Genomic DNA, 24,702 nt, shown 5'->3' with positions numbered 1-24,702 from the left:
TTCTTTCTTTTTTTTTTTTTTTTTTTTTTTTTTTTTGTAAGCATTTACTGTGAAAAAATGTTCACTATAAAAAGATTTTAAAAAAATTATTGGAACTTTTATGTTTAACTCATTTGTTTTTGTTCAAATTTATTTTTTATATTCTTTTACAGTTTTTTTTTTTTTTTTTTTTTTTTCAAAGATTTATTATCTAAAAACAAACAACCACAGCAAGAGCTATTTGCCGTGCCATAATTTGTTGTACATAATTAGTAAAACCGTATGATGTGATATATATTTAAAAGCAGGAACATAGAAAAATAATTAAATTTAAAAATGGTAAAAATTATACAAACGTTCACGATAGGAATGCACGGTTGTGGGGGGCAGTACGTCCTTCCTCCCTCCCAGCTACCTGACGTCATTTTCACACAGCTTTTCGACATTTTGGGCGTCTGTAGAATCCATGCTTACACGATTTCATTTCTGCGTAAGCGAAGTTAGAATCTCTCGCTTTTGGGGGCTAATTAAGCCCTTTATTTACTCTTTTTTTTTTTTTTTTTTTTTTTTAATTCAATATCTTGGGTATCTTTTGAAATAGACCCAGAAAACTAATATGTATCTTTCAAAGGATTTTTACAATTAATTTAACTTAAAAATTTAGCTGAATTTGTCAGCTTTCACATGTCACCGTGAAAACATTTTTCATAACTTTATATATATATATATATATATATATATATATATATATATAAATATATTTTTTTCCTTTTGGAAATTAACTTTAGTCTTTAATCTTTCAAATACAATCAAAAAGTAGTCGGAAACCTACAAAAAATTATGATAAATCGGCTTTCAAAACTATGCCCCTCCCCCATTTTTTCTGTCATTATCGCGCGTACCTAGCGATATTAGTGATATAAATATGAAATTGATGATGTAAACAACTTTTATACATGTGAATTTGAAGAATTCTGTCTTGTGTTATTGCTGGTGTTTGGAACTGGATCCATAATGTCTCGGAGATGTAAGTCCCTATTATTATGTTCGATTGGCTATTTGGCTATGTCATCAATTGAGCCGGTATGTGACAAATATGGGGAATATCCGGATCCACCAAAAGAGGAAACTTGTTTAGGAGGACAAAAATAACGTTTAGAAATTGCTAATCAGAAATTATCCTTCTTATTGAGAACAGATACTACACTTTATATTGTTTATTCGTCCAAAGAAAAAAGGCTGATAAATTAGGCACAAGGACATAAAAAGTGGGGGATGGTCGTTGGTCATTGTCTATCTATCCTCTTAACTAAGTCCTGTCCTTTTCATTCTGTCAACATTTGTCTATCAGTTCAGTATTTAAAAACATTTTGTCCAGGTACTCAATTGGGTACCTATTCTCGAGGACTGTATGTAACAAATACTATACTTTGAATTATTTATTTAAAAAGGGGGGGGGTAAAATATACAAAGGTTTTCAAGTGAAAAGTTGGGGCCAGGTGGTCATCATCTTAACGTCCAAACACATTTTCTTTTATTATTTCACTGTTCATCACTTTCACTTCAGTAGTCACCACAGTGCCACATTTACTCTATGGACTAACCTATTTAAATTATATCCAATCATTTGGATTAAATTTTGTTAGTATATTGCTTTTCTGAAAGGATCGGGTAGTTGCTGTAGAAAATCTCCAATGTGGAGTAAGGCATACATAAGGGACCTGATGAGTTCATCTTGTCTGATGAGACCCCGCACAGGATTGAAATTATGAGATCAGGCCATGTTTTTATTTTTTTATTTTCTTTTACGCATACAGAATTTTACTGAAAGCAATATTATACTTTTGATTAAGATCAGGTATAACATGAAATGCATTTTTAACTTAGCAATGATACTTGTGACGGTGTTGTGAGGTCTGCAATTGAACCCTGATGTGTCGATTGAGATGCACACACACACACATATTCATGCGGAGGGTAGGATAGATGTATTACTTTACAAGTGATTAGTCCTCATTCAATTTCAGTCCACCAGATGATTGGTGTCAGGTATGAGCCTTGAAAAGTATGGAATGATTGACTTTTAGTGCGTCATTACGGTACACCAGTTGTAATATTTAGTAATAACCACGCCCCATTTTAAGCTTGACCATGGGGGAGGGAGTCAGGTAAATAGAAAGGTGAGTCTCGCGAAACTGTGGCTCCTCCATTTTTGATTGGCGGTTGTTCCTCAATTTTTACTGCTACTCCATCTGACCAACCAGATATTCTGCCAACAAAAACAATTATTCCAGAAAATTGTTTAATAATTTATCAGAGGAGGCGTATCCCTGTTTATTCATCTCCGGACAAGGGCAATTAGACGCAAGGCTAGTTTTTAATATGGGGAAAATTCCAGCTCCCCTAAAGGGGCACTCTTAGTTGAGACAAAAGTTTAAATTGCCGCAGTCTAAAACAATTTCTCCTTCACTGACCTAGGATAGAAAAGATGAAAAAGAATAGAGACCACACTTTGATCCTAGCAAAACAAAAACAGAAAAGGCATCGATCATTAGTTCTACCTATGCAACTAAATCTTTTTACTTTTATTTGCTTTTTTGTTTTTCTCATACCTTTTATTTTGTTGGCTATTCTAATAAATGTCCTAGAAAATCTCCAAAACTTTCAAGTACGTGAAGATTTGCTATCGAATAAAAAGCATTATTATTTTTTTTTTTTTTTATTTATTTATTTGTGTTAAACATTTATGACAACAAAACTTATGGTCCCACCTTTTTTTTCTTTCTTTTTTTTTTTTTCTTTTTTGTGGGATTCAAAATAAAAAGCATCAAATTTCCAACGCGCCCGTCATATAAAAGAAGTAAATATTTGTTATTGTATTGAAACCAAAATCTTGATTAATTTTATTGATTTTAATATAACATTATCTTGGGTGGTGCTTATATCTCCTCCTCCTCCTCCTCTTCCCCCCCCCCGTCTTGTGAAGAGATGAACCCGGTAGTAATTGCATGACGACGACAACTGAGAATCATAATAATCGTCATCAATAACTGATGCAAATGCACATTTATTGCTGCAGCAGTTTCTATCACTTTTCTATCTGCAACTATGGATGCAGCAGTCAGTTGCCCCTTGTGGTCTGCTACTACAATATAGATATATTATTAGAACCGAATATAAATATTTGTGCAGCCATTTTCTTTTTATCTCTTTTTTTTTTTATTCTTATTCTTTATTTTCTTTTTTAACAGCTGTTTATATTTTGAAGGAAAGTTGGTTTTTAGACTTGTTTAAACCGGCTTTCTTGTTCCTTTAAACTTTCAAACGTTTTTTATAACTAATTTAGCAAAAGATATATATATATATATATATATATATATATATATATATATATACATATTGCTAATTTTCATTTCTTGCTTTTCTCTTTCTTCTCTTTTCACATCTATCTACAAAGAATTATTTTTTTCATATCCTTCACCTTATAATAAAAAAAAGGAATGTGCATTTATTTGCTAAATATTTCCCAGTATTTTCTCATTTTTTTTTTTATCAGTTCTCCACATCTATCCCTGAACCATTTTTGTATCCTCCACTCTATAGAATGTGTGTGCACACACACACACATATATATATATATATATATATATATATATATATATATATATATATATATATATATATATAGGGTGGGCCAAAATAAGGGTCCTATCTTTAAATTTGAATAACTTAAAAAATAGGACCCTTATTTTGGCCCACCCTGTATGTATATATATATATATATATATATGTTAGTAACAAAGACAAACGAACATATCTCAAGTACTTTAGAATTGAGAAAGCAAATAGCAAGCTGGACATTATTTCATACTAGTAGGACCTGTGGAAATTCCACAAAATGAAGAAATATATTTAATCAACAAATATGTTTTGGTAAAGTTGCTATTTTTCTGGATAGCGCAACAAATTAGTTTTCTGAACAGAAAAGCTAATATGTAGCAAATATGAGTTTATTAACATTTCTACGAAAAGTGTTCATTGTATTTTAAATATAGGACTGACATAAATAAATTAGTGATTATTAATACTCAGAAAGAAATATTGTGCTACATAGTTCAATACAAATAATAAAATCATATTGTAAGAGACAATCTTTAATTTACTCCTTCAGTCCAGTATCTCTTGGGGGGGACTAATGTTTTGTTTTTTTTTGTTTTGTTTTTTTTGTTTTGTTTTTTTTAAGCAGTTTGGCTTTCAAAAATTGTGCTTGGCCTTTTTCAAAGTGCAACATAAAGACTAAGGAAAGAAAAAGCAGAATATTATATGAATGAATGTAAATATTAGTGCAAACACTAGCAAATAATTATTTATCTATTTTTTTTCCTTTGTCATATTTAATGGAGAGTCTCATTTATTTATTTGCGCGCATATACATATATATATATTAACACAACTTGTAATGACTCAAGTAAAAATCCTTGAGTTTGAAATAATAAAAACACACACATCTCTCTCTCTCTCTCTCTCTCTCTATATATATATATATATATATATATATATATATATACATGTGTGTGTGTGTGTGTTTTTATTATTTCAAACTCAAGGATTTTTACTTAAGTCATTACAAGTTGATTTAATAGACAGGACAATAAATTATCCTGCCGATCTCGTCAGACGATCTAAGCAAAAAAAAAAAAAAAAAAAAATCTCCGAGGTTGAAATAATAAAAACATATACTTACACACACACACACACTAATAAAAAAACACACCTGACGAAACGTTTGCAATGGCCATTTTCAATGTGATTTTGAAGTCTTTAAGATGTCAATTCAAAAGTAAGTTTTAGCTAGAATTAAAATTGGTCAGCTGTTGTCAAGTATTATGGTTCATTTGTGGTGTGCTCCTTAACCAAACAATATTTATCAAAAAGGAGTTGCTAGTCTTAAAACACACACACACACACAAATGTTTTTCATTTGATATGAAATCTTGAATTTTTACAAAAAAAGTTTGAATTTTGTTCTTTCAGGCTATTTCACTATCGTCTGTGTTATTGATTTGCTAAGTAATTTGAATCCAACTCAAATGACGTCAATATAATTAAATGATATTATCGTCATATCTCATTTCAGTATATATTATCTATGTATTTATTTTAATTCTGGTAAAGTGTCTTAGTTCTATGGCATGTCAACCCTTTTCAGATTTTTGAATATCGAATCCAGTCATTTTGGTAAAGTTTTCCTTCAAGCTTTTCATATCTTTAACTATTTGTTCATGATGTTTACTTTTTAGCAATTCAGAAAAATGAAAAGAAAAAACGTCCAACACGTATTAAGGACAGAAAAGGAGATTTATTAAACAACTGTTCACCAGGTGAACAAAGTAATAATTCAGCTAACAAGTTCTCGTGCGATCATGATATTGTTCTTTTTGCTTACGTAATTATTATATGATGTAAATTTGTGCATATCACTGGATACAGTTTCATGTCTTATTTAGGACAATTACTATTTAAGTTATAGGGCAAGTACAGGGTGGAACGATGAAGTTGTCGCCCTAAAGAAAACAACACTACAGCTTTATTTTAAAACTTATTGAAAAAATCAATTCACGTAACTTGAGTATGTAGTAGAGCTGACATCTATTCAATGTAGCCGCCTTCAGTTTCAATCACCACCTCAATGACCAAATGAAGTAGTCCTGCGGTTCAGCTTCAGGGAAGGAGGGGGGCCCAGTGAGAGAAGGGTACAAACTCGTGGCACTCATTTTGAAGCCAAGCCTGGGTCTCTTTGGACTTGTAAGCCGGCACAGTCCTGCTGCCACACTCAGGGTCTGCCAGCAGCCCCCTGTTTGCATCAGGAGATCACCACACACTTCAGCACATTCAGGTACATTTTGGCGTTGACTTTCAAGCCGGCTTAAAAGGTGTGAAGTGACCCTTACTCGAAAGCACACCAGAGACCATAACCATGCTCTGAAACTTTTTCATCTCCCTGGGAATCTCCCTGTTATTCGTGGCAATCCAGCGATGCATTTTGAGGGTGCTAGCAATGGTTGTGTTGTCATAATTTGGATCGGTAAAGAGCATGAGTTGTACAGTGGCGCATCTCCAAGCTCATTGAACATTGTCTCATTTTCAGACATGATAGAAGGCTTCTAGTACTTTTGGGATTTGTTCACAACTGGCAAACTAATAGATTTGTTGTTAATGGTTGTAAAAGTTATTAAAAATGGAAGGAAACATCGTTAGTCTTTTTTACAAAAAGTCTGATTATGACAGTTTATCTTTGATCTACTGAAAATATTAAGGTTCATCTTTCAAAGAATTCAAGATGGAGGGGTGATCAGTTAGATAACTGGTTTCATCAAAGAATGACTTCCTGTTTCCCCCACCCACATATGAACTTCATGTCTTCCACTTAACTTTCTTACTTGAAACGAACAGCAGTTTAGAGAAAAAAATTGTTGTTGTACTACTCTCCCCGCCCCACACACAGGGAATGTTGGTAGTCCCGTCAGGTTTGGAAATCATGTAGATTTCAGCTTTTTCCCACTTGCTACTTGCATCTCTGGTATACATACGTTATACTCTTCACTCCACTTATAGAACTGTCAAAAACTTGACCTTTTTATTAAAAAAAAAAATTTTTTTTTTTTTCCAGCTTATCTGCTATGTGTCACAACTTCCTATCTGTGATTTGATAGCCTGAATATTACTCTTTAACTTCTAACAGAATTTTCTCATTTCCCTTAATCTAGTGTTAAGTGGAAAAGTTTGTTTTTGATGTTTTTGCACACCACATGCCATCTTGCTGTAGTTTAAGATGCCAAATTTGTTTGAGATTTATTCTATAGTTTCTAAGTCTTGTCTCAATTTATTTACTAGCAGTTTTAATTGTTTTACTTCTGATTTATTTTTAATTACAGGAAGCTATGGAGGTCCAGTCCGCAGTAGCAGCAGCAACGGCAAATATAATTCCCCAATCGCCTATTGAATCTTATGATCCTGGGCCAGAACAATCTTTACAGAATTCCAAAATGCGTGGCTGCACTGACAAGGATATGGCACTAAGGTAAATATTATTTTTTTTTTTTGGGGGGGGGGGGTATATTATAAATTGTACCTACATTAGTTTTGGAGTCCAAAAAAGATTTAAAAAACTGATTATTTATGAAAAGGCTTTTCTTCATTGTTTTAAATTTTAATCTTTATGTTATGCAGTGTTTTCAGCAGTGTAGTAGTAGTAGTAGTAGAGTAGTATTAATAGCAGTAGTGATGATCACTTGAAATAGGTGGTCATTTTTCAATCTTTCACAGTGTGATGTCAACATTTTCTGAAAGATTTCAATATATTGCTACGGTTTCTTTGAAGTTTGATGGTTAAATCATGAAGAATGGCAAAAATATCGATTAAATCGGGTTCGTAAATCAGACAAAATGTTGCACGAAAAACACGTGAAGCTTGTTTTTAAAACCATACACCTTGCTAAACTATTTTGTGTTTTCATGACTAACAAACATTTCTAATATACTGAGGTGGGTGTTTTGGGATCTAATCTCAGAGGATATTTCAAATATTTCTCTGAATATGAAAAAAATTACCGTAAACATTATTCCTTCAAATGTTCATAAAGTTTCTCTGGAGTTTTAAGTACAAGTGAAACATATACAGACTTAATGCTAGACGCGTCGTTCAGTGTAACATATTGACTGAACGTGAAACGCCTTATACATTAAACTAGGATGATTGGATGCCAAATGCGGTGGAACTTGTACTGAATGAATGCCAGCTGCTCATTCAGTGAAACTCAAACTGATCAAAAGTTGTATGGCATAATCATAAAAGAATGTTGGTTTAAATGATTTTCTGTTATTTCATACGGAAATTAAACTACAGTAAAACCCCGGGATACAGCATTAAAAATTAGTAACAAAACACAGTACAATATATAATACACATGTATATAATCAAATAACATTATAAATAACACCGTAAGGTGGGATAAATACCGTAACCAGGGAGCGGAAAAATATTGTACTCCACATCATAACCTGAAAAAAATGTACTCTAGGGTCACCGTATCTAGGTGTTCTACTGTATTATAAAAATATTCTTTCAAAAATATTAACAAATATACTTAAACTCTCATTCCAACTAGAATGCATTTTCCGACACATGTACAAGAAATGCATAAGTGCTCATGTAGAATGCCGATATGTCAAATTACTGCGTAGAGAAAAAAAAACTTTGGTTTATTATCATTACTTGTTCTGTTGATTCCACTGGAACCTGCTTTTGGCGGTGATGATAATTTTAAGTCGGCCTCTGAATTGCCCTTTGTCATTGTCTCTCAACGGAAGAAACCTTCTCAACCAATGATTGCCATGACTGATAACACTCTACCTGAAAGCTCAAACTTCTTGGCTTAACTTTCACAGACAACAGGAATCTGAACAAATTAAGGACATTGCCAAGGCTGCTGCAAAGAAAGTGGGCTCCCTCTACTGTGCTAGAAAACTACTCACACCTGACAGTATTCTATATCTTTACAATCCTGTCATTTGCCTATACATGGAGTATAGTTGCCACGTTTCCACTGATACATCGACCACTAGTCTCTTTTTCCTTGGGGTTCAAAAAAGTGTCTCCAGTCTAATAAGCCCCTCACTATCAACCAAGCTTGAACTCCTGTCCCATCACTACCATGTTGCATCCTTGTGGCTCTTTTACAAGTACTTTAATGGAATGAGTTCTGATGAACTTGTAACACTTGTGCAATCTCAGCATGTATTATTTACCCCCAACTAACCCAACAAGCACCAAAATCCCACCCCTTCAATGTAGAGGTCCTCAGATACCAATATTTTCTTCCCTCAAACTATTAGACTTTGGAATTCACTTCCTGTTTCCTACTTCCCTGACTGTACTAACAGGCAGAAATTTAAATGTACTGCAAACATCTTGCTGCTCAACTCCCCAACATAGTGTCCTGTAGACATGGTTCTAAATAGTAACCCCTAATAATGAATAAGAGTTTAAAAGAAAAAATAGGCGGGGATACAATTAGGTTAGCTGTAATGGCAGAGATTTCAAGTAAAGTGTGGTCAACAAAGTTATCTAAGAGCCAGGGCTGGTGAGGCTTTTAGCTCATATAATAGAAGTTTTACCCTCACGCACGGCCTTCCTGTATCTACCTGGTTGATACAGAGTTTCATCATCTCATTTAAAATATAAATGCAGCCATTAATGTTCATCTGTGGCCCTCAGGAAAGAAATTGGTTAGTATAATATTGCCTTCATTAATTACGAAACCATTTTTGTCGTTTGAAATTGCATGGCTCTGGAAACATCTTTGGATGAAGTACTAAGTCACCTGTTGTTCTGAGAATTGGCATATCTTTCTCGTCAGAAGAACCACAGCATGTTTGTATTATTTTGAGTAATCAATCATTCTCGTCTTGGATGTTATTAACACAACGTTTCAGTCGCTGTACCCTGCGACCTTCTTTGAGTGTTAAGTCATGTTTCCTTTTCTCTATTAAGGAAAAGAGGGGTTATCTCTGCATTGCAAAAATTTGAACCGAGAGAGGTCTGTAGATCATATAAAAAGTTCAATCTTCACGGATCACTAAGATATTTTTTTAGGGCTTTCCTATCACTCAATTTTTCAGGATATCTATGCTAATTGTTAATGTTAGTGAAAAAAAAAAGTGTTTTACAAAACAGAGGATCGATACCCATGCATATTTTCATTTAAAAAAAAAAATTTTTTTTTTTATGCAGGGGAGATGAGAATGAGATGAGAATAATTGTCCAATTAATCAAAATAATACAAACATTCACGTCATCTCTCAAAAATTCAGAATTGAACCACAGCATGTTTGGCTCAAATGGATTTTTCAATTTGATCAGCTTATTTGTATGCTTCAATTGCTTCTTTTTCTTTTTCTTTTTTTTTTCATCATTTTTAACAGAAATTATTTTTTCCTTATTCTACATGAAATGTAGTGGATGTTCTCAGGCAACACAAACCTAATCCTGTATGCTTGTCCTGTTTGCAATGATACTCATCAACTTGCTCGCTAATTGTCGATTTTTTTTGAACTTCTGTAACAAACTTTGTCATTCTGTTTTTCTCTTTTGTTACCTCATTATTAAATCCTGACTCTTTTGATTCTTTTCTTGTTTTTTAATCGTTTTCCTGTTGATGCTGAGGATGCTTGACATCTCCTTATTTGTCCGCCAAGCATGGATTAAAAATAAAGTCTGTCTCTTCCACAAATACGGAGGTTTATAATGGATTATTCTGAAAAAAAAAAAAATAAATAAGAAACACAAATATAGTCACTGTTTTCATGAAGATAAGATTGACAACGAAAATAAAACAAATAAAATTAGTTGAAAATTGGGAACAAATATTCTATGGATCCTGTATATATTTGCAAGGCTATCTGGGTGCATTATTTTTTTTATAAAGAACTATGCATTTAAGTAGGGTGGCAGTTAGCTCCCTTACTTGAAATCTGAATGCGTGATGGAGAGCAAATTTATTTAGTTCATTCAAAGACTGCTGTTTCACCAAAAAAATTATATATTCACACATGTATTTAATTGCCTCTGCAATTCATCAGTATGGTTAAATGTAGCTCAATTTAAAACCGAGATCACAGTGGTTGGTATCCCAGTCTTCTGACCAAGCAAAAGAAACTGAAAGTGGAGGAAATTATATCATGTTTGGTTTATATTGATATAAAAAGGTTTTGTAGCTGTTTAAATTGGTTTGCTGGTCATACATTTTCGATTTAATGTCATGAATATCGACCCTCGCTGAAGTACGCTCATCTTAGATTTTTCTTTTTGTAAATTGAATTAAATGCATAACTATTAATGTCTGTGTTCCCTATAGGAAAAAAGGTTAGAGAATCTACATCATCTAAATTTGTTTATTTTAGATTTCATGTAAAATTTACTGGGGAAAGATGCAAATGGTTCTGAATTTCTAAATCCCCCTCCCCCTCAGGGAGCTATGATGGCATAACCACTTCAAACATCAAAATATATCCTATTTTGATGAAATTTATATCATATGTATAAAATTATCCGGGGAAGACAATAGAAATGGTTCCAAATCTCTACATTACCCTCTGTGTACTGAATATCTACATGCTCCTTACTTGTAAGCGACTCATTAAGATAGAACACTCTTAAAACTTCAAATATGTACAATTTTAATAAAATTTATATTGCGTATGAGCCACAAATTCAGATACTTTTCCAACATTTCTGCTTCTCTCGTCTATATTTTGGTTTGAAATGGGAGGAGGCAGTAATGAAAACAAAAAAAAACGTAATACGGTATTAGAAGCATACTGAAAATATACTTAAAAATGATTCTCATCCAATCCCAGGCAACCTTTTCACTTCTTTTATTTACTCATTAAAGAACCCAGTTTAAAAGTGGATACAAATATTTTAATAAATATATTGTATATATTTCATCTTCACGGAAATAAATATATATATATAATTGCCATATATATTTTATAACTTACTATATATATATATATATATATATATATATATTATACTGATACAGTGGAGAATTATTTTTTCTGCCTGAGTAACTGAAAACTAAGAAATAAAATCTTTATTGGAATTTTCACAAGAGATTTTCCCATTTTTATAACCAATTTCAGATGCTTTTAAAGCCGATAATTTTAAAAATTTCTCTACATTGCATTACTGAAAAGAGTTTTATAAATAAAAACTCTTGTCATAGAATCACATATTTATATTCTATTTGGAAACTTAATGGCTTCAAGATTACTTTCAATTTGTAAAAACACAATAGTACAAACACGTCTGCCATTTCGGATTCTGTTATTTAATCATGACTGAAGTGTCTTCCACTATGGTGTTATTTACCATTTAAAATTGATTTTGAAGCTTTCAAGCAGAATAATAGAAAGTAATTTTGGGTATAAATTTAAGAGGAGTGAGTAACAAAAGAAATATAAATCCATATTTGAGCTGTTAACAAATGAAAACATGTTAACAAATGAAAACATGTTATCAAATGAAAACATGTTAACAAATGAAAACATGTTAACAAATGAAAACATGTTAACAAATGAAAACATGTTAACAAATGAAAACATGTTAACAAATGAAAACATGTTAACAAATGAAAACATGTTAACAAATGAAAACATGTTAACAAATGAAAACATGTTAACAAATGAAAACATGTTAACAAATGAAAACATGTTAACAAATGAAAACATGTTAACAAATGAAAACATGTTAACAAATGAAAACATGTTAACAAATGAAAACATGTTAAAGATCTTACAATGTTGATTGTGCCGTAAAACAAGATAACCAAAAACGTTGAAAAGTGAATCAAAACTCGTATTATTTGGATTTATCGGACTACTGTTCTTATCTTCTTCAGGTGTATCTTATCGAACTCAAGGAATTTGGACGGAATTTCAAGCGGAACCCTGTATTTTCTTCACAGGGGTAATGTGCTCTTGTTCCGTCAGCTATGACTGGATAGAGGGCCTAAATAATTTCCAATTGTATTTTTCAGTTGCCCACACTGAGGATTGAACCTCACACTACCCCTGTGAAGAAAATAAAAGTTTCCGCTCGAAATTCTGTCCAAATTCCCAAGTTTAACAGAAACATTTCGCGAGTTCGACAAGATACACCTGAAGAAGGTCGTAGGTTACATCGACTGAAACGTTGTGCAAATAATACTCAAAATGAAAACAGTAGTCTGATAAATCCAAATAATGCAAATAACCAATCCTCATTTCAAAAATTTAGAAACACGAATCAAAACTGTTCCTTTTTTTTATGCTAATCAACTTGTCTCAGTATGTTTGCTCTAATAAGCAGCCAACCTTTTTGTTGATTTCCTTGGCGATTATTCTAATAAAAATGTCAACATGACACACACCGTAAAATTATTTTGAAAATTGTTATCCTTAAATTGGTGCTTATTTAAAAATGAATTTAAGTGAAAAACTAAAGCCTCTTGTGCCTAATCCGTAGCCATTTAGAAATAAAACTTAGAGCTGATTTTGCAACCAATTTAGCTCTGTCCGTTCTCGGTTGACATTAAAATACAGATTTGAGGGTTGAAAATGAATAAATTCACCCACAAAAGATGACAATAATTTTGGAATCACAAAACGACAATTCATTCATTCCATATCGGATGATTCTATTGTTGGCATTGGATGTCTCTCTGGTTAGAATTCTTTCGAGAGAAACATCAGGTATTTACAAGAGGGTTACCAACATCCTAAGTGAAAGTATTTCTGTAGAACAAACTCTATTCAAAGTTAGCACACCTAGGAAGTGATGTTTCAGAATATATACATGGTGGAACAATAAAATTGTTGCCCTAGAAAAGACATGATTCCATTTCTGTGTGATGAAAATCGATTTTGTATTTTTTGTTGTAGACCATCTACTAGTTGGCCAGTTGTATACAAATCCCAAGAGCTTTTGAAAGTGACACAATGTTCAATGAACGAGATCAAAGATGCATCGTTGTACAACTCATGCTCTCTACTTATCCAAGTTATGACAACGGGACCATTACCAGCACCCTCAAAATGCATTGCTGGATTGCCACGAATAACAGGGACGTACTCAGGGTGATGAAAACAAAGTTTCTGGCCATGGTTATGATCTCTGGTGTGGTTTCAAGTGAGGGTCACTTCATGCCACCTCACATCTTCGAAGTCAGCTTAAACCTCACCACCAAAGTGTACCTGGATGTGCTGAAGAGTGTGGTGATCCCCTGGTGCAATAAGGTGGTCACTGGCAGACCCTAGGTATGGAAGGCGGACTCTGTGCCGGCCCACAAGTCCAAAGAGGCACAGGCTTGACTTTAGAAGGAGTGCTATAAGTTTGTACCTTCCTCTCCCTGCCCCACACCCTCGTTCCCTGACCTGAACCCGCTGGACTACTTCATTTGGTCATGCATTGAGAACATCACCAATATGACCTCCCACAACACTAAAGCCAGCCTGATCACTACCATCTGCCGAGTATTCACCAAGCTCCCCGCCAGCGCCTGTGGAAAAGGCATGCTTCCAGTTTCGGACCCTTATCAAGGCAGTGATTGAGGCTGAAGGTGGCTACATTGAATAGATGTCTGCTCTACTATAAAATCAAGTTACCTGAATTTATTTTTTTCAATAAAAGTTTTAAAAGCTGTAGTTTTGTTTGCTTTAAGGCGACAACTTTCTTGCTCCACCCTGTATGTTATGTCTCCAAAACTCTAGAAACAACAAACACATGGATAGGAATTAGAACAATGCTTGTACAGTATTTGACGCAGATGGAAAATCGCAGTTACACAAATGAAAATCACAGTTCTAAATGAATTAACAGGAAAACTTTATATTATACTTATATATCAAGCAAAAATAGCAATCTACACCAAAAGTTAAGAAAAATTATCTAGGAGAATTTTAATTTAAGATAAAAATCAGTCTTATTGTATTTTGCCAATCCACCATTGTAAAGCAAGAGGAGATAAGTCGGTTTGTCATTTAACCAAATCATAATGAATGGCAGATCAGTAAAATACAAAAACTGATTTTTTATATTGAATTAAATTCTACTCAATGTTTCGTAAGTTTTGGTGATGATACTTATTTTTGCATGATACGTAAATATATCTGGAGTTTTTACTTGGAATACAATTTTTGTTTGTGCCCTGTTACTCTTTTTAATCTGTGTCTATAACCCACCCACTCTGCTTGTGATATTTGGAAAATATCCCCTTCCTCCTTCCATTCTCTCAGTTATAAGGAATTACCTCAAAATATTTATACAATATTTTAATTTTACATAAAAATTTTGAAGAAAAAAAAAATTTTCTTAATTTAAAAAAAACTTTGATTTGTATTTCGTAATGTTCTAAATTGTTGAAGTTAGAAAAGTGTGTATTTGTATCTTCAATTGTGTCAGAGAGAGCATGCGATGTATATGCAGATAGATGGGTAGGTGTACGGTCAATCAGTTAGGTTGAGAACTCATCTTGGAATCTCCTCACTCATTTTTCCCAACCATTTCTATCAGACATCACTGTCGACAGGCCCTCTAGATTGCATCCAGAACCTTCCACAAATTGGTTGATGTATGCATGAGGTCTTCTAACTAATCTCTGGCTACACAATGGATTCCATGGGTCGGAAAGTGGGGCACTCTAACCTGCAAAAAATGCCTGGGCAGCCTTGTTGGCATTCCCTGGTCAGGGTACCTCAGGCGATTAGCAATAAACTAAGTTCTCGAAAGAGAAAGAGAACTAAACTCCTACTGCAAAATCAGCAGGGGCCGGATCATTACAGGAATGGTCTAATCTCTGCTGATTTTGGAGGCCCAGGATATCACAAGTTATGACTTCTCTGGAACTGACCAACAAACTGAGTCCTCCTTTCTCTTCTATGAGACTGAAAAAGGAGGAAAGCTGTTCATCTAGGCGTTTTATGGTTGGCTGTTTTCTCCAGCTGACCATGTCCAGTGCAGCTAGTAACATCCTTGTGTATTTTCCGTCAAGTGATTTTTCTTGCTGTTTTTTCAGTATCCAAGGCGTAGAACAAGACACATTAATTCCACCAGGGTCAAAAAAAAAAATGAAGGGGAGGAGTTCCAGATAATGTGCAATTTGTCAAAGACATCCGGCATAGGCCTTGCCTTTTCGTATTTTCATGTCTATTTTTGCTGACTGGATATATGGATATATACCGTTGCTTAGGTATTGCTTCCGTTTATCAGCTGGATTCTGTTTTTTGTAAATAATTTCTGTTTTGCCCGGATGTTGAGACCAGTTTCACCAGCCAGTTCTTCGATAAGATGAAGTTTGCTAGGCCCATCAATTGAGTCTGACAAGATATGGATATTTACATATGAAAAGAGATAAAAATTGAAGTTACGTAAGAACTTTATTACATTATAATGTCAATAAGGTTAAAGGTGGTTAGAGTAGGGGGGGGCATGGCATTTCAAAGCTAAATGCTTTGCATCAGAAGATGAAAAGTTTTTTCTTATGCGTTTTAGATTGGAAATGGGAAAGTTGGAGGAGGTAATATGAAGTAGGGAGGTGAGAGAATGAGAAAAATGAAAAAGCTTTCAAAGGCAGAAGACTGGAACTGTGTAGGAGGGGAGTTGATAAAAAAAAAAGGTTTTAAAATCTATTATATAAGTATATAACGTTATCGCATCCTCGTCAATTCAAGTTGGTAATTACTTTCTATTCAGCAGCTTAAAGGCTTCAAAATTACTTTTGACTGGTAAAGACACAAAATGCATTTCATTTTGAAATCTTTTACTTTCACCTAATCTGACATGTCTTTTTGATTGTTTTTTTGCGTTAGGAATGATTGAACTAAATTCAGGGCACTTCTACTATTACTGATCAGCAGAGAGTTACCACTGTCGACCAAGGGGAAGGGTCTATCAAACATGTGTACGGAGCATGATATATGAAAGGAAAATCTGTCCAATGAGTGTTGAAGACCTGAATTGATTAGAAAGAAATGATACAAGAATGAGGAGATAGATATATAATGTGAGTGTTAAAGACAGGATTAGATCTGATGACCTCAGGGGAAGATTAACTTTGGGCAGTATAGGAAGAATCTGATAGTGTGGTCATGTTGAAAGAATGAACTGAATTCTTGGGTTAGATATAGAACAGCTGATGTAGCAGGGTCAGTTGACAGAGGAAAGTTAAAGAAAAATATGGGAGAAGGTGATAAGAATAGACTTGAGAGAAAGAGGAATAAAGACCTGGCCAAAGATTGGTTAGTTTGAAAATCAATTTCTAAAAACGATCCACCACATGCCAGTATGTAAAATGGATGTTAAATGGATATGGTGATGATGATGCCATTTTAAACAATGCTTATGTATTTTGATCATTTGTATTTTTTCTGGTCTTCAATTCTCTGCGAATTGGTTTAGATTCCAAAATACATGTAAAGTATGAAAATTGTTTCATATTGGTGATAAGCTTTTCATTCTGTTTCTACATTTCAGTTTCTCTGCATCTTCGCGACCTGTTGTCGTTTTTAAAAAGACGTACGTCGATCCTGAGCACACTGATGGTATGATGAAATCGTTGGCCAGTTTATGGAGGAAGCGACGATTATGTGATGCCAAAATATGCAGTGGTGACAAGAATGTAACGGTATGTACAAGACAACTGTTTTATTGTTACGATGTGTTATCGTTTCTAGTTACAAGAACTCATACATGCATCGTCTTCCAGCGCACACGTATTGCACACACCTGCATTTACTGAACTTCAAGGTATGGACTATTTTTATCAGACATGTATTTCTTTCATGTAAATAAAATGTACATATTTTATGATTCTCGTAACTGACGATTGTGTATCTTTCCACTGTAGGACATTTGTCACCAGCTTCCCCTACAGATTTGATACTCTCACCCCCTTGCATGGACGTGATCTTAAAGATTTGACAAATCTGTAGGGGACGCCAGTGACAAATGTCCTACAGTGGAATGATACATTAAAAATCCACAGTTACGAGAATCATAAAACGTGTACATTTTATTTACATGAAGGAATACATGTCTAATAAAATTCTGATAAAATTAGTCCATACCTTGAATAGAGTTCAGTAAATGCGTGTGTGCTGGAAGACGATGCATGTATGAGTTCTTGTATGCATGTCTAGTTTGAGGTGCGTCCATGCGCAGATGTAGTTTGTGCATCCGTCTTGGTCAGAGTCCACCGACAAAGAGAGAGAAGGAAGTGATATATCCGATTTCACCGGATGTATATGTGGCACCTAGCAGTCGCTTACAAACAGAAACAAAGGAAAGATAATTCGTGTTACTTTTCAGTTCAGTCTTGTGTCTTTTGGCTGAGAATTTGATTCCCACACATGTGCAGCGACTTTTTAACACCATTTGATTTGGATGTTTCAGGATTTCAACTAAAAATTGTGGTTATCATTAAGATTCACATTCCCTTGTTTCAGAGTTTCTGCAAATTTTAATCTACATATGACCAACAGTGTACATAATTTATTGTTAAAATCTTGTTTTTTTTCTATACTTATTTACACAATGAAAACTTCCTAATATCATTTTTAAATGATATTAGGAAGTTTTCATTGTGTAAAGTTTTTATTCCAATTTTTATAACATAAAATATAACCTTTTATAATAAAAATATATTTATGAATTTTTTTTTTTTCTTTTTAATTAAACATAAAAATAGAACTTTTATAATAAAAATATATTTATGAACTGGGTCCCCCCCCCCCCCCCCCCAAAAAAAAAAATCTTAAAAATGAGTCTTTAAAAAATATATATCTTTTATATTTATGAAATGTTTTTTTTTTAATCAATAATAATTATATATTTATGAGTAGTTTTCTTTTTTTAAATCAAATCATAGAATTATTATAAAAGTTATATTTTATTATATAATTTTACTATTGGAAATAAAATGTTTGATTTAAAAAAAAAAAAAAAAAAAAACTTCATAAAATATTATTATGGTAGCTACATTTTACTATATTATTTTATTATTGAGGGGGAAAAAAATTTTATTATAAAAATTATATTTTGAGGTGGATTATATACGCTGTTGATCATTCATCAATTAATAGCTGCCTGTTGTCAGTACTGCAGAAAGCTTTTGTAAGCAATAGAATGCGAATCTTAACCAAAAGTTCATAATTTAATGTTTTACTAATTATCCTTCATTAAAAAATATTGGATTGAACAATGAAGCCAAATTAGTTTTATTTTTTATTATATATTTTATTTTATTTTTTATCTATGCATAAATCAAAGCATAGCTTCCATGAGCAAAGCTTCTTTCTTAGAAGTGCAAAACTGGAACTCTCTTCCGTTTGCCTGTTTCCCACCTGACTACAACTTGAATGCCTTTAAGTCCGAAATAAACAAATTCTTGATGAACCGCCCCCTTAAGTAAGAGACTTTATCAAATCTCCAATACTAATGATTACTACGATACTATCCCATTGATTACTGTACACACAATAACCCTTACCTCCGAGTGGCTTCTGGGCCTTGATTAGTGGTGATCTCTGTGTAAAAAAAAAAACCCAAAAAATAACTTTTTTTTATGTCTAAAATTTAAAAATCACCAAAGTTACTTTTAAAAACCTCTTCTGATTTTATGTAACCTTGAGTAGATCATGGTAAAAGGAATTTTATAATATTTATTCATTTGGCATCACCAAGGACCAAATTAGAAACTAGTCTAAAAAAATATATTTCATTCGTCTGATCAAGGGAATAGGTTATTTTTCCTGAACCAGTAAAATTATTGAAATGAAAAGATTTAAAGAATAAAATAAATGGTAATCTGGAAGATCAAGACCAAAGGTTAAAAAAATACACATTCCCAAGAACGCTGAGTTGCCCTGCTAGTTGGAACATGAATCAAAATTGTCTACAAATTAAAAATTTCTGGATATGTATTGTTTGGATTATTCAAACTACTGTTCTCATCTTGATTAATTTACGTAATTTTTAGTGCACAATATTTTCTTTGTCACGTGTATGTACATCATACAGATTTAAGCACTAATTAATAATCATTGTGTACGATGCTTAGTTGCACTGCAACTTGTCAACAAAAGTGCACGCTTTATGCGTCATAATATTTGTGTACAAATGTGTTCCATATATACACGTACAGTTTTGATGAATTTCAAAGAGCATCAGGGATTTTAGTGTTTTCGGATGCAATAACTGATGCAGGAGGTTTGCACATGAGGTAGCTTTTTTTTATATTCTTCAGTGTAAAATGCACTACTGATTTTTACTTTGAGGTGGTTATTTAAAAATATTTCATATTAGTAGTTTGTGTCGCATAAATAAATTATAGCAAAGTATGTTATATTGCAAGTAACATGGTATAACAATAATAAATAAAAACTGGCTAGCCAAAAGCGAAGGTTCATTTGTCAGCTTGGGTCTGACTTTGAAAATCTGATAAGATGACTTTGTATGTTAGATGAAATTGTCTACAATGCTCTGGAGGTGCACTACATCTCATCAAAATTACATGTATAACACACAAGATTGTTACTGAAATAAACCTTGTATGAGGCGTAATAGACATGCGCATGAATAGGGAGCATAAGGTGTTATCATTTTATTGAATTTCAGCAATCACAATGGTTTTAAACAACCAGGCAATTTGTTTCATGTTTCAGCAATTCTGAACATAAAAAAAAAAATATCAAAAATCATTAGCAACCAAAATGATGTTTTAGAAATTTTAGAAATATTCTGACATGAAATATCAATTTCAAGTTATGTCTACTGAACTATGAATGGTAATTCAAAGAAACTGGTATCACTTTAACCCTAGATTTGTGAATGTTTTTGTAAAGCAATTTTTAAGACGTTCCAAACAGTTTTTGTAAGAAATCAAAGTTCTTTACTGTCTCTTCTGATTGATTTACAGACGCTCCACTGAAAGGCAATTCAAACTCGCTCAATCATATCATCTGCAGTTTAGGAGCATCACATTCTCTTGTCTGAGTACAAACATTCATCCTTCATTAATTTTCCATGCCATCTCAACATGAATTTCTTTTCTGGTGCCTCTTTTTGGAATTTTGTGCAAAATGTATGTTGAACCAGTGTCCATCATTCAGCTTTACAAATTCAAGCACACAAAATGTTTTTGCTAGTTAAGTGAACGCTATTACTAGATCTGAAAATATTTTTAAAAAACCAATCACATTAAAAAAACCTTTTAAATGATACGAGTTTCATATACATGGACTTAAAATGTGCTAAAAATATCTGGAAAAAAAAACTAATGTTTTATATAACTTTATGAAAAAAAAACAAAAGCTGAAATTATAAAAAGTAATTCTTTTTCAAAACGAATCAAAAGGCATAGAATTTATTGGTGAAAAAGATTTCAAAGACAAAATATCTACAACACATTTTTTTGTTTTTACTGACAGTGATATGAATTTTGGAGCAAATTACCTAATTAACTGTTTAAAATTATAAAACTGGAATTTAAAAAAATTGGGAATAAAGTGGATGAATTTAGAAATAATAGTAAAACATGAATTTATAGGTATACTTTTAGGGTCTATCAGATGAAATATTTCCATATTTGTTCCTTTTTATTTATTTATTTTTTGAGTAACTTTTTCTCAAGGCTAAAAATCACTCAAGGATTAAGTTAATAAGAGGGATAAATTGCCTGAGTGATAAATATAAGAGAATTGACATTGGATTTGAAGACTATCATGCTGTAGCCTATTGGCAAACAATCCAGTACTAACATGTCCCATAGATTGAAAGTTCTTGGAAAATGAAAAACCTTAGTTTGTGGAATTTTTTTAATAAAAATAGCAACTATTTCTGCATTTTGCTTCAAATTTTTGTTTTGTTTCATAATTTCATTTGTTTTTAAGTTTATAATTTGATATTTCTCTAAATATATAGTTTATAATTTGATATTTATCTAAATATAATGTACAGTTTCTACAATTCATCTTAGAATATTCTATGATAAGGATCGTTCGAAAATTAATGCATCTCATCTTTTAACTAAAAAAAAAATTTTTTTAAGAATTCAAAGCGCTACGAAGATAGGAGTGGTACTATTAAAATGAGTGATATTTTGTGCTTCAGAATTTATTTCTTTAAATAGTCACCATTCTTGTTAATGCACTTTTACCAGCGATGGAGTAGTGGCTGTGGATTGGCGTCCAAAGCGCACTGTCACTCACTTTTGTCACTACACTAAAATCAGCGAACCCATTTCATAACTGCTGACATCAACTGCTCGGCTTCATAAACATTCAACAGGTGCCAGTGAATGCTGATTTGTTCAGTTCTTTTTTCTGCATGGAGGAATTCAATGACACATCTCTACTTCTGACACATATCCATGACAGGGGTTGTTTTGTTAGTCTGACACCATCAATGTCTGCAACAGAGAGATGAAACTTTCTGGTCATGAATGCATAAGTTCAGTTCAGCAATGCAATTTACAATCCTTTCTGACAGAATAAAAAATAGAATGCATTACTTATGAAACGCCTCCTCATAATTATGCAATTTCCCAATTGTACTTGCTTGTGATGCAGTAAAGTTCCTCTGAAAAGGAGAATCCACACGGTTTTTTAATTGTTGTTTACACACATTTTTAAACTTCTACAGAAAAAGAAATAAAAGTTCAGTTGTAAGGGAAACAACTCTTCAATAAAAATATTACTTTTAATGATTTTTACTTTTCAATCATAATTAAAAATGTTAGCAATTTAATCATCTCGGACTACAATAACCTGTGATGAAGGGCATCTTTATAGTGAAAATTAACAAATCAGAATCAAAGGTTGATCGGTTGGGGTATATATATGAAGCACATTCCAAAAGTAATGCCTCCTATTTTTTATTCCTTCTTAATGGACTGTAAATTGGATTGTTATCATAACTGAACATTCATTCATGACTTGAAAGTTTCATCCTTCTATTGCAGATATTGACCGTGTGAAATTCTAAGAAAGCAACCTCTGTTATGAGCATGCATCAGAGGCAAAGATGCGTCATCGATTACAAAGCCGATGCAATTGTTGTCAGCACAGTTAGGAGATGGGTTTGTCAATGTCAGAATGGCAACAAAGTGACAATGACCAAGGCATTAAAAGAGGTTGGCAAATGTGCATTAAGAATGATGTGAACTATGTAGAAAAATAAATTCTGAAGTAGAAAAGGTCACTTGTTTTTACAGTTTTTGTAGATCTTCAATGGTTCAGTTTTTTTAGTTAAAACATAGAAAGCCTTATTTTTAGAATGACCCTTGTATATACAGTGTTTGAAAACTCGGTGGCATAACGTTTATGATCTGTATCTTGAGTCTATAAAACTCAGCACAATTAAGGATATACTAAGTTTGAATGTTCACGATACTGCTGTACAGGCTTGAAACATAACCCATGCACAATGATCTTCACACACTCAGTCTTTCCAAATCATACCATCCATGGAAGATGCAACATCACAGAAACTCTTTTGAAACAATGACTTTGCTTGTACAGTCACCTTCTTCAATGCCCTGAGAAAAAATTAATTTGCAAATTTGCAGTCCGAATCACATCCGCTGACTAAGAAACACAAAAACAGCCAACTGAAGACCTCTATTAGAACAATGAAGACAAACCCTATGCTACTAGCGGGTCCTTTCTTTTTTTTGGCATTCGTTGCTGGAATCGGAAATGGCTGGAGATTGACAAGGACTTGGCTGCTGATTGGAATGGGTGGACCATCATGATGTGAACTCAAATGGAGCCAACTTATCCTACTTTGGGTGAATAGTTACAGTAATGTTCTGTAACGGAGCCTTTTTGTGTAGGGTTAATTCATCATTGGTCTGATTTCCTTTGTCATCCATTTCTTTCACTATGTTCTCATTATATTGACCAGTGTTTGGTTGTATTTTGTTACCTGCTGATCAGATCTTTCTTCTGAGCCCCACAGCTTTTATATTTGTCATTTTACATGGTTTTGTTAGTGTATGTGACAATACTAGGTCCAGGCTAATTTTATGTGATCCGATCACAGGAATAGTGTTTATCTATCTCATATGTAGAAATAAAAATGCAATATTATGCGCGCACACGCACACACACACACTGTATGTGTTAGGTGTTTACAAGAATGTTGATCAATATTTGTTTCAGTGGCCTATAACTCTTGAGTCCAAATGTTTCCAGACCTATAGATACAAAGTTAGGATTGATTTTTCAAACACTGCATATGAATGAAATATAGTCATTCTTAGACAGCTGTTTCATCGCATCACATTTTTTTTTTTTTTTTTTTTTTTTTCAGTAAAAGTTAGAACATAGTTATTGATAAATATTAGTGATTCCTCAAAGGCAAACAATGCAGTTTCTTATATTTTGCACGAGAATATTTTTATGGATTTAAATTATGTATTGAGGATCAGATGAATCTTATGTGTGTGTGTCTGTGTGGCGCTCAGCATTGCCCAGTCGTAAAATATGCTTAAATATAATTTTTTTATTAATGCAGATTTCATATTTATTATATTAGATTGGACCCAATATTACAGTAATGATTTAAAAAAAAAAAAAAGTCTTGTACACCACTAATAGGAATCGAAACCAAAACATTTAGCTTACAATTTACGTTTTCATTTGACATTAATGACTACTATGAAGACATGTTTGCTGTAAGGCTAGGGGTTGGGGGGGGGGGGTCTACTAACCACTTTTGTATTTTTTCTTCCCCCGTCCGTGACAAAAAATGAATTATTGTATTATCATTATCTTTTTTGTTTTTACACGTTAATAAAAAATGTTTTAAACAATTGGGTGCTAAGTAGGACGTCCCTCAGTACAGAAGGGTGAATGCGGTATTATGGTGGAAGCAGAGACTAGCTAAGAAACTTTTGTTTAGTTCTGGAGTGACAAGGATGACCAACGACTCCACTTTCCATCCTTTTGAGTTGACCTTGTGCCTAAGTTTTTTGTTCAAGCTTAACTTTTTTAGCCTGAATAAAAGATTTAATATCTCAAAGTGTAGTATCTGTTCCGATGCTACTCTTAAGGTAATTTGTCTCAGTCAATGGAGGGGAAACCCTCTATACTGAGACAATTATTATTTTTAGTCCCTACCAG

At 33.0% G+C, this 24,702-nt stretch overlaps 1 protein-coding gene across 15 annotated transcripts in view; it reads left to right on the top strand.

The window, feature by feature from the left end:
• Positions 1-24,702, top strand: part of LOC145247969 (uncharacterized) — a 394,038-nt gene that overhangs the window by 351,519 nt on the left and 17,817 nt on the right. For all 15 annotated transcript variants that reach the window (XM_080109621.1, XM_080109619.1, XM_080109622.1 and 12 more), the window contains 2 exons: positions 6,915-7,060; positions 17,054-17,204. In XM_080109621.1, coding sequence (XP_079965747.1) covers positions 6,915-7,060; positions 17,054-17,204 — 297 coding nt within the window. The remainder of the gene's footprint in view (positions 1-6,914; positions 7,061-17,053; positions 17,205-24,702) is intronic.

This window comes from Euprymna scolopes, chromosome 26, assembly GCF_053919585.1.
Source record: "Euprymna scolopes isolate OS-2025 chromosome 26, ASM5391958v1, whole genome shotgun sequence".
NCBI classification, from domain to species: Eukaryota; Metazoa; Mollusca; class Cephalopoda; order Sepiida; family Sepiolidae; genus Euprymna; species Euprymna scolopes.
This window is presented reverse-complemented; position numbering and strand designations above follow the sequence as displayed.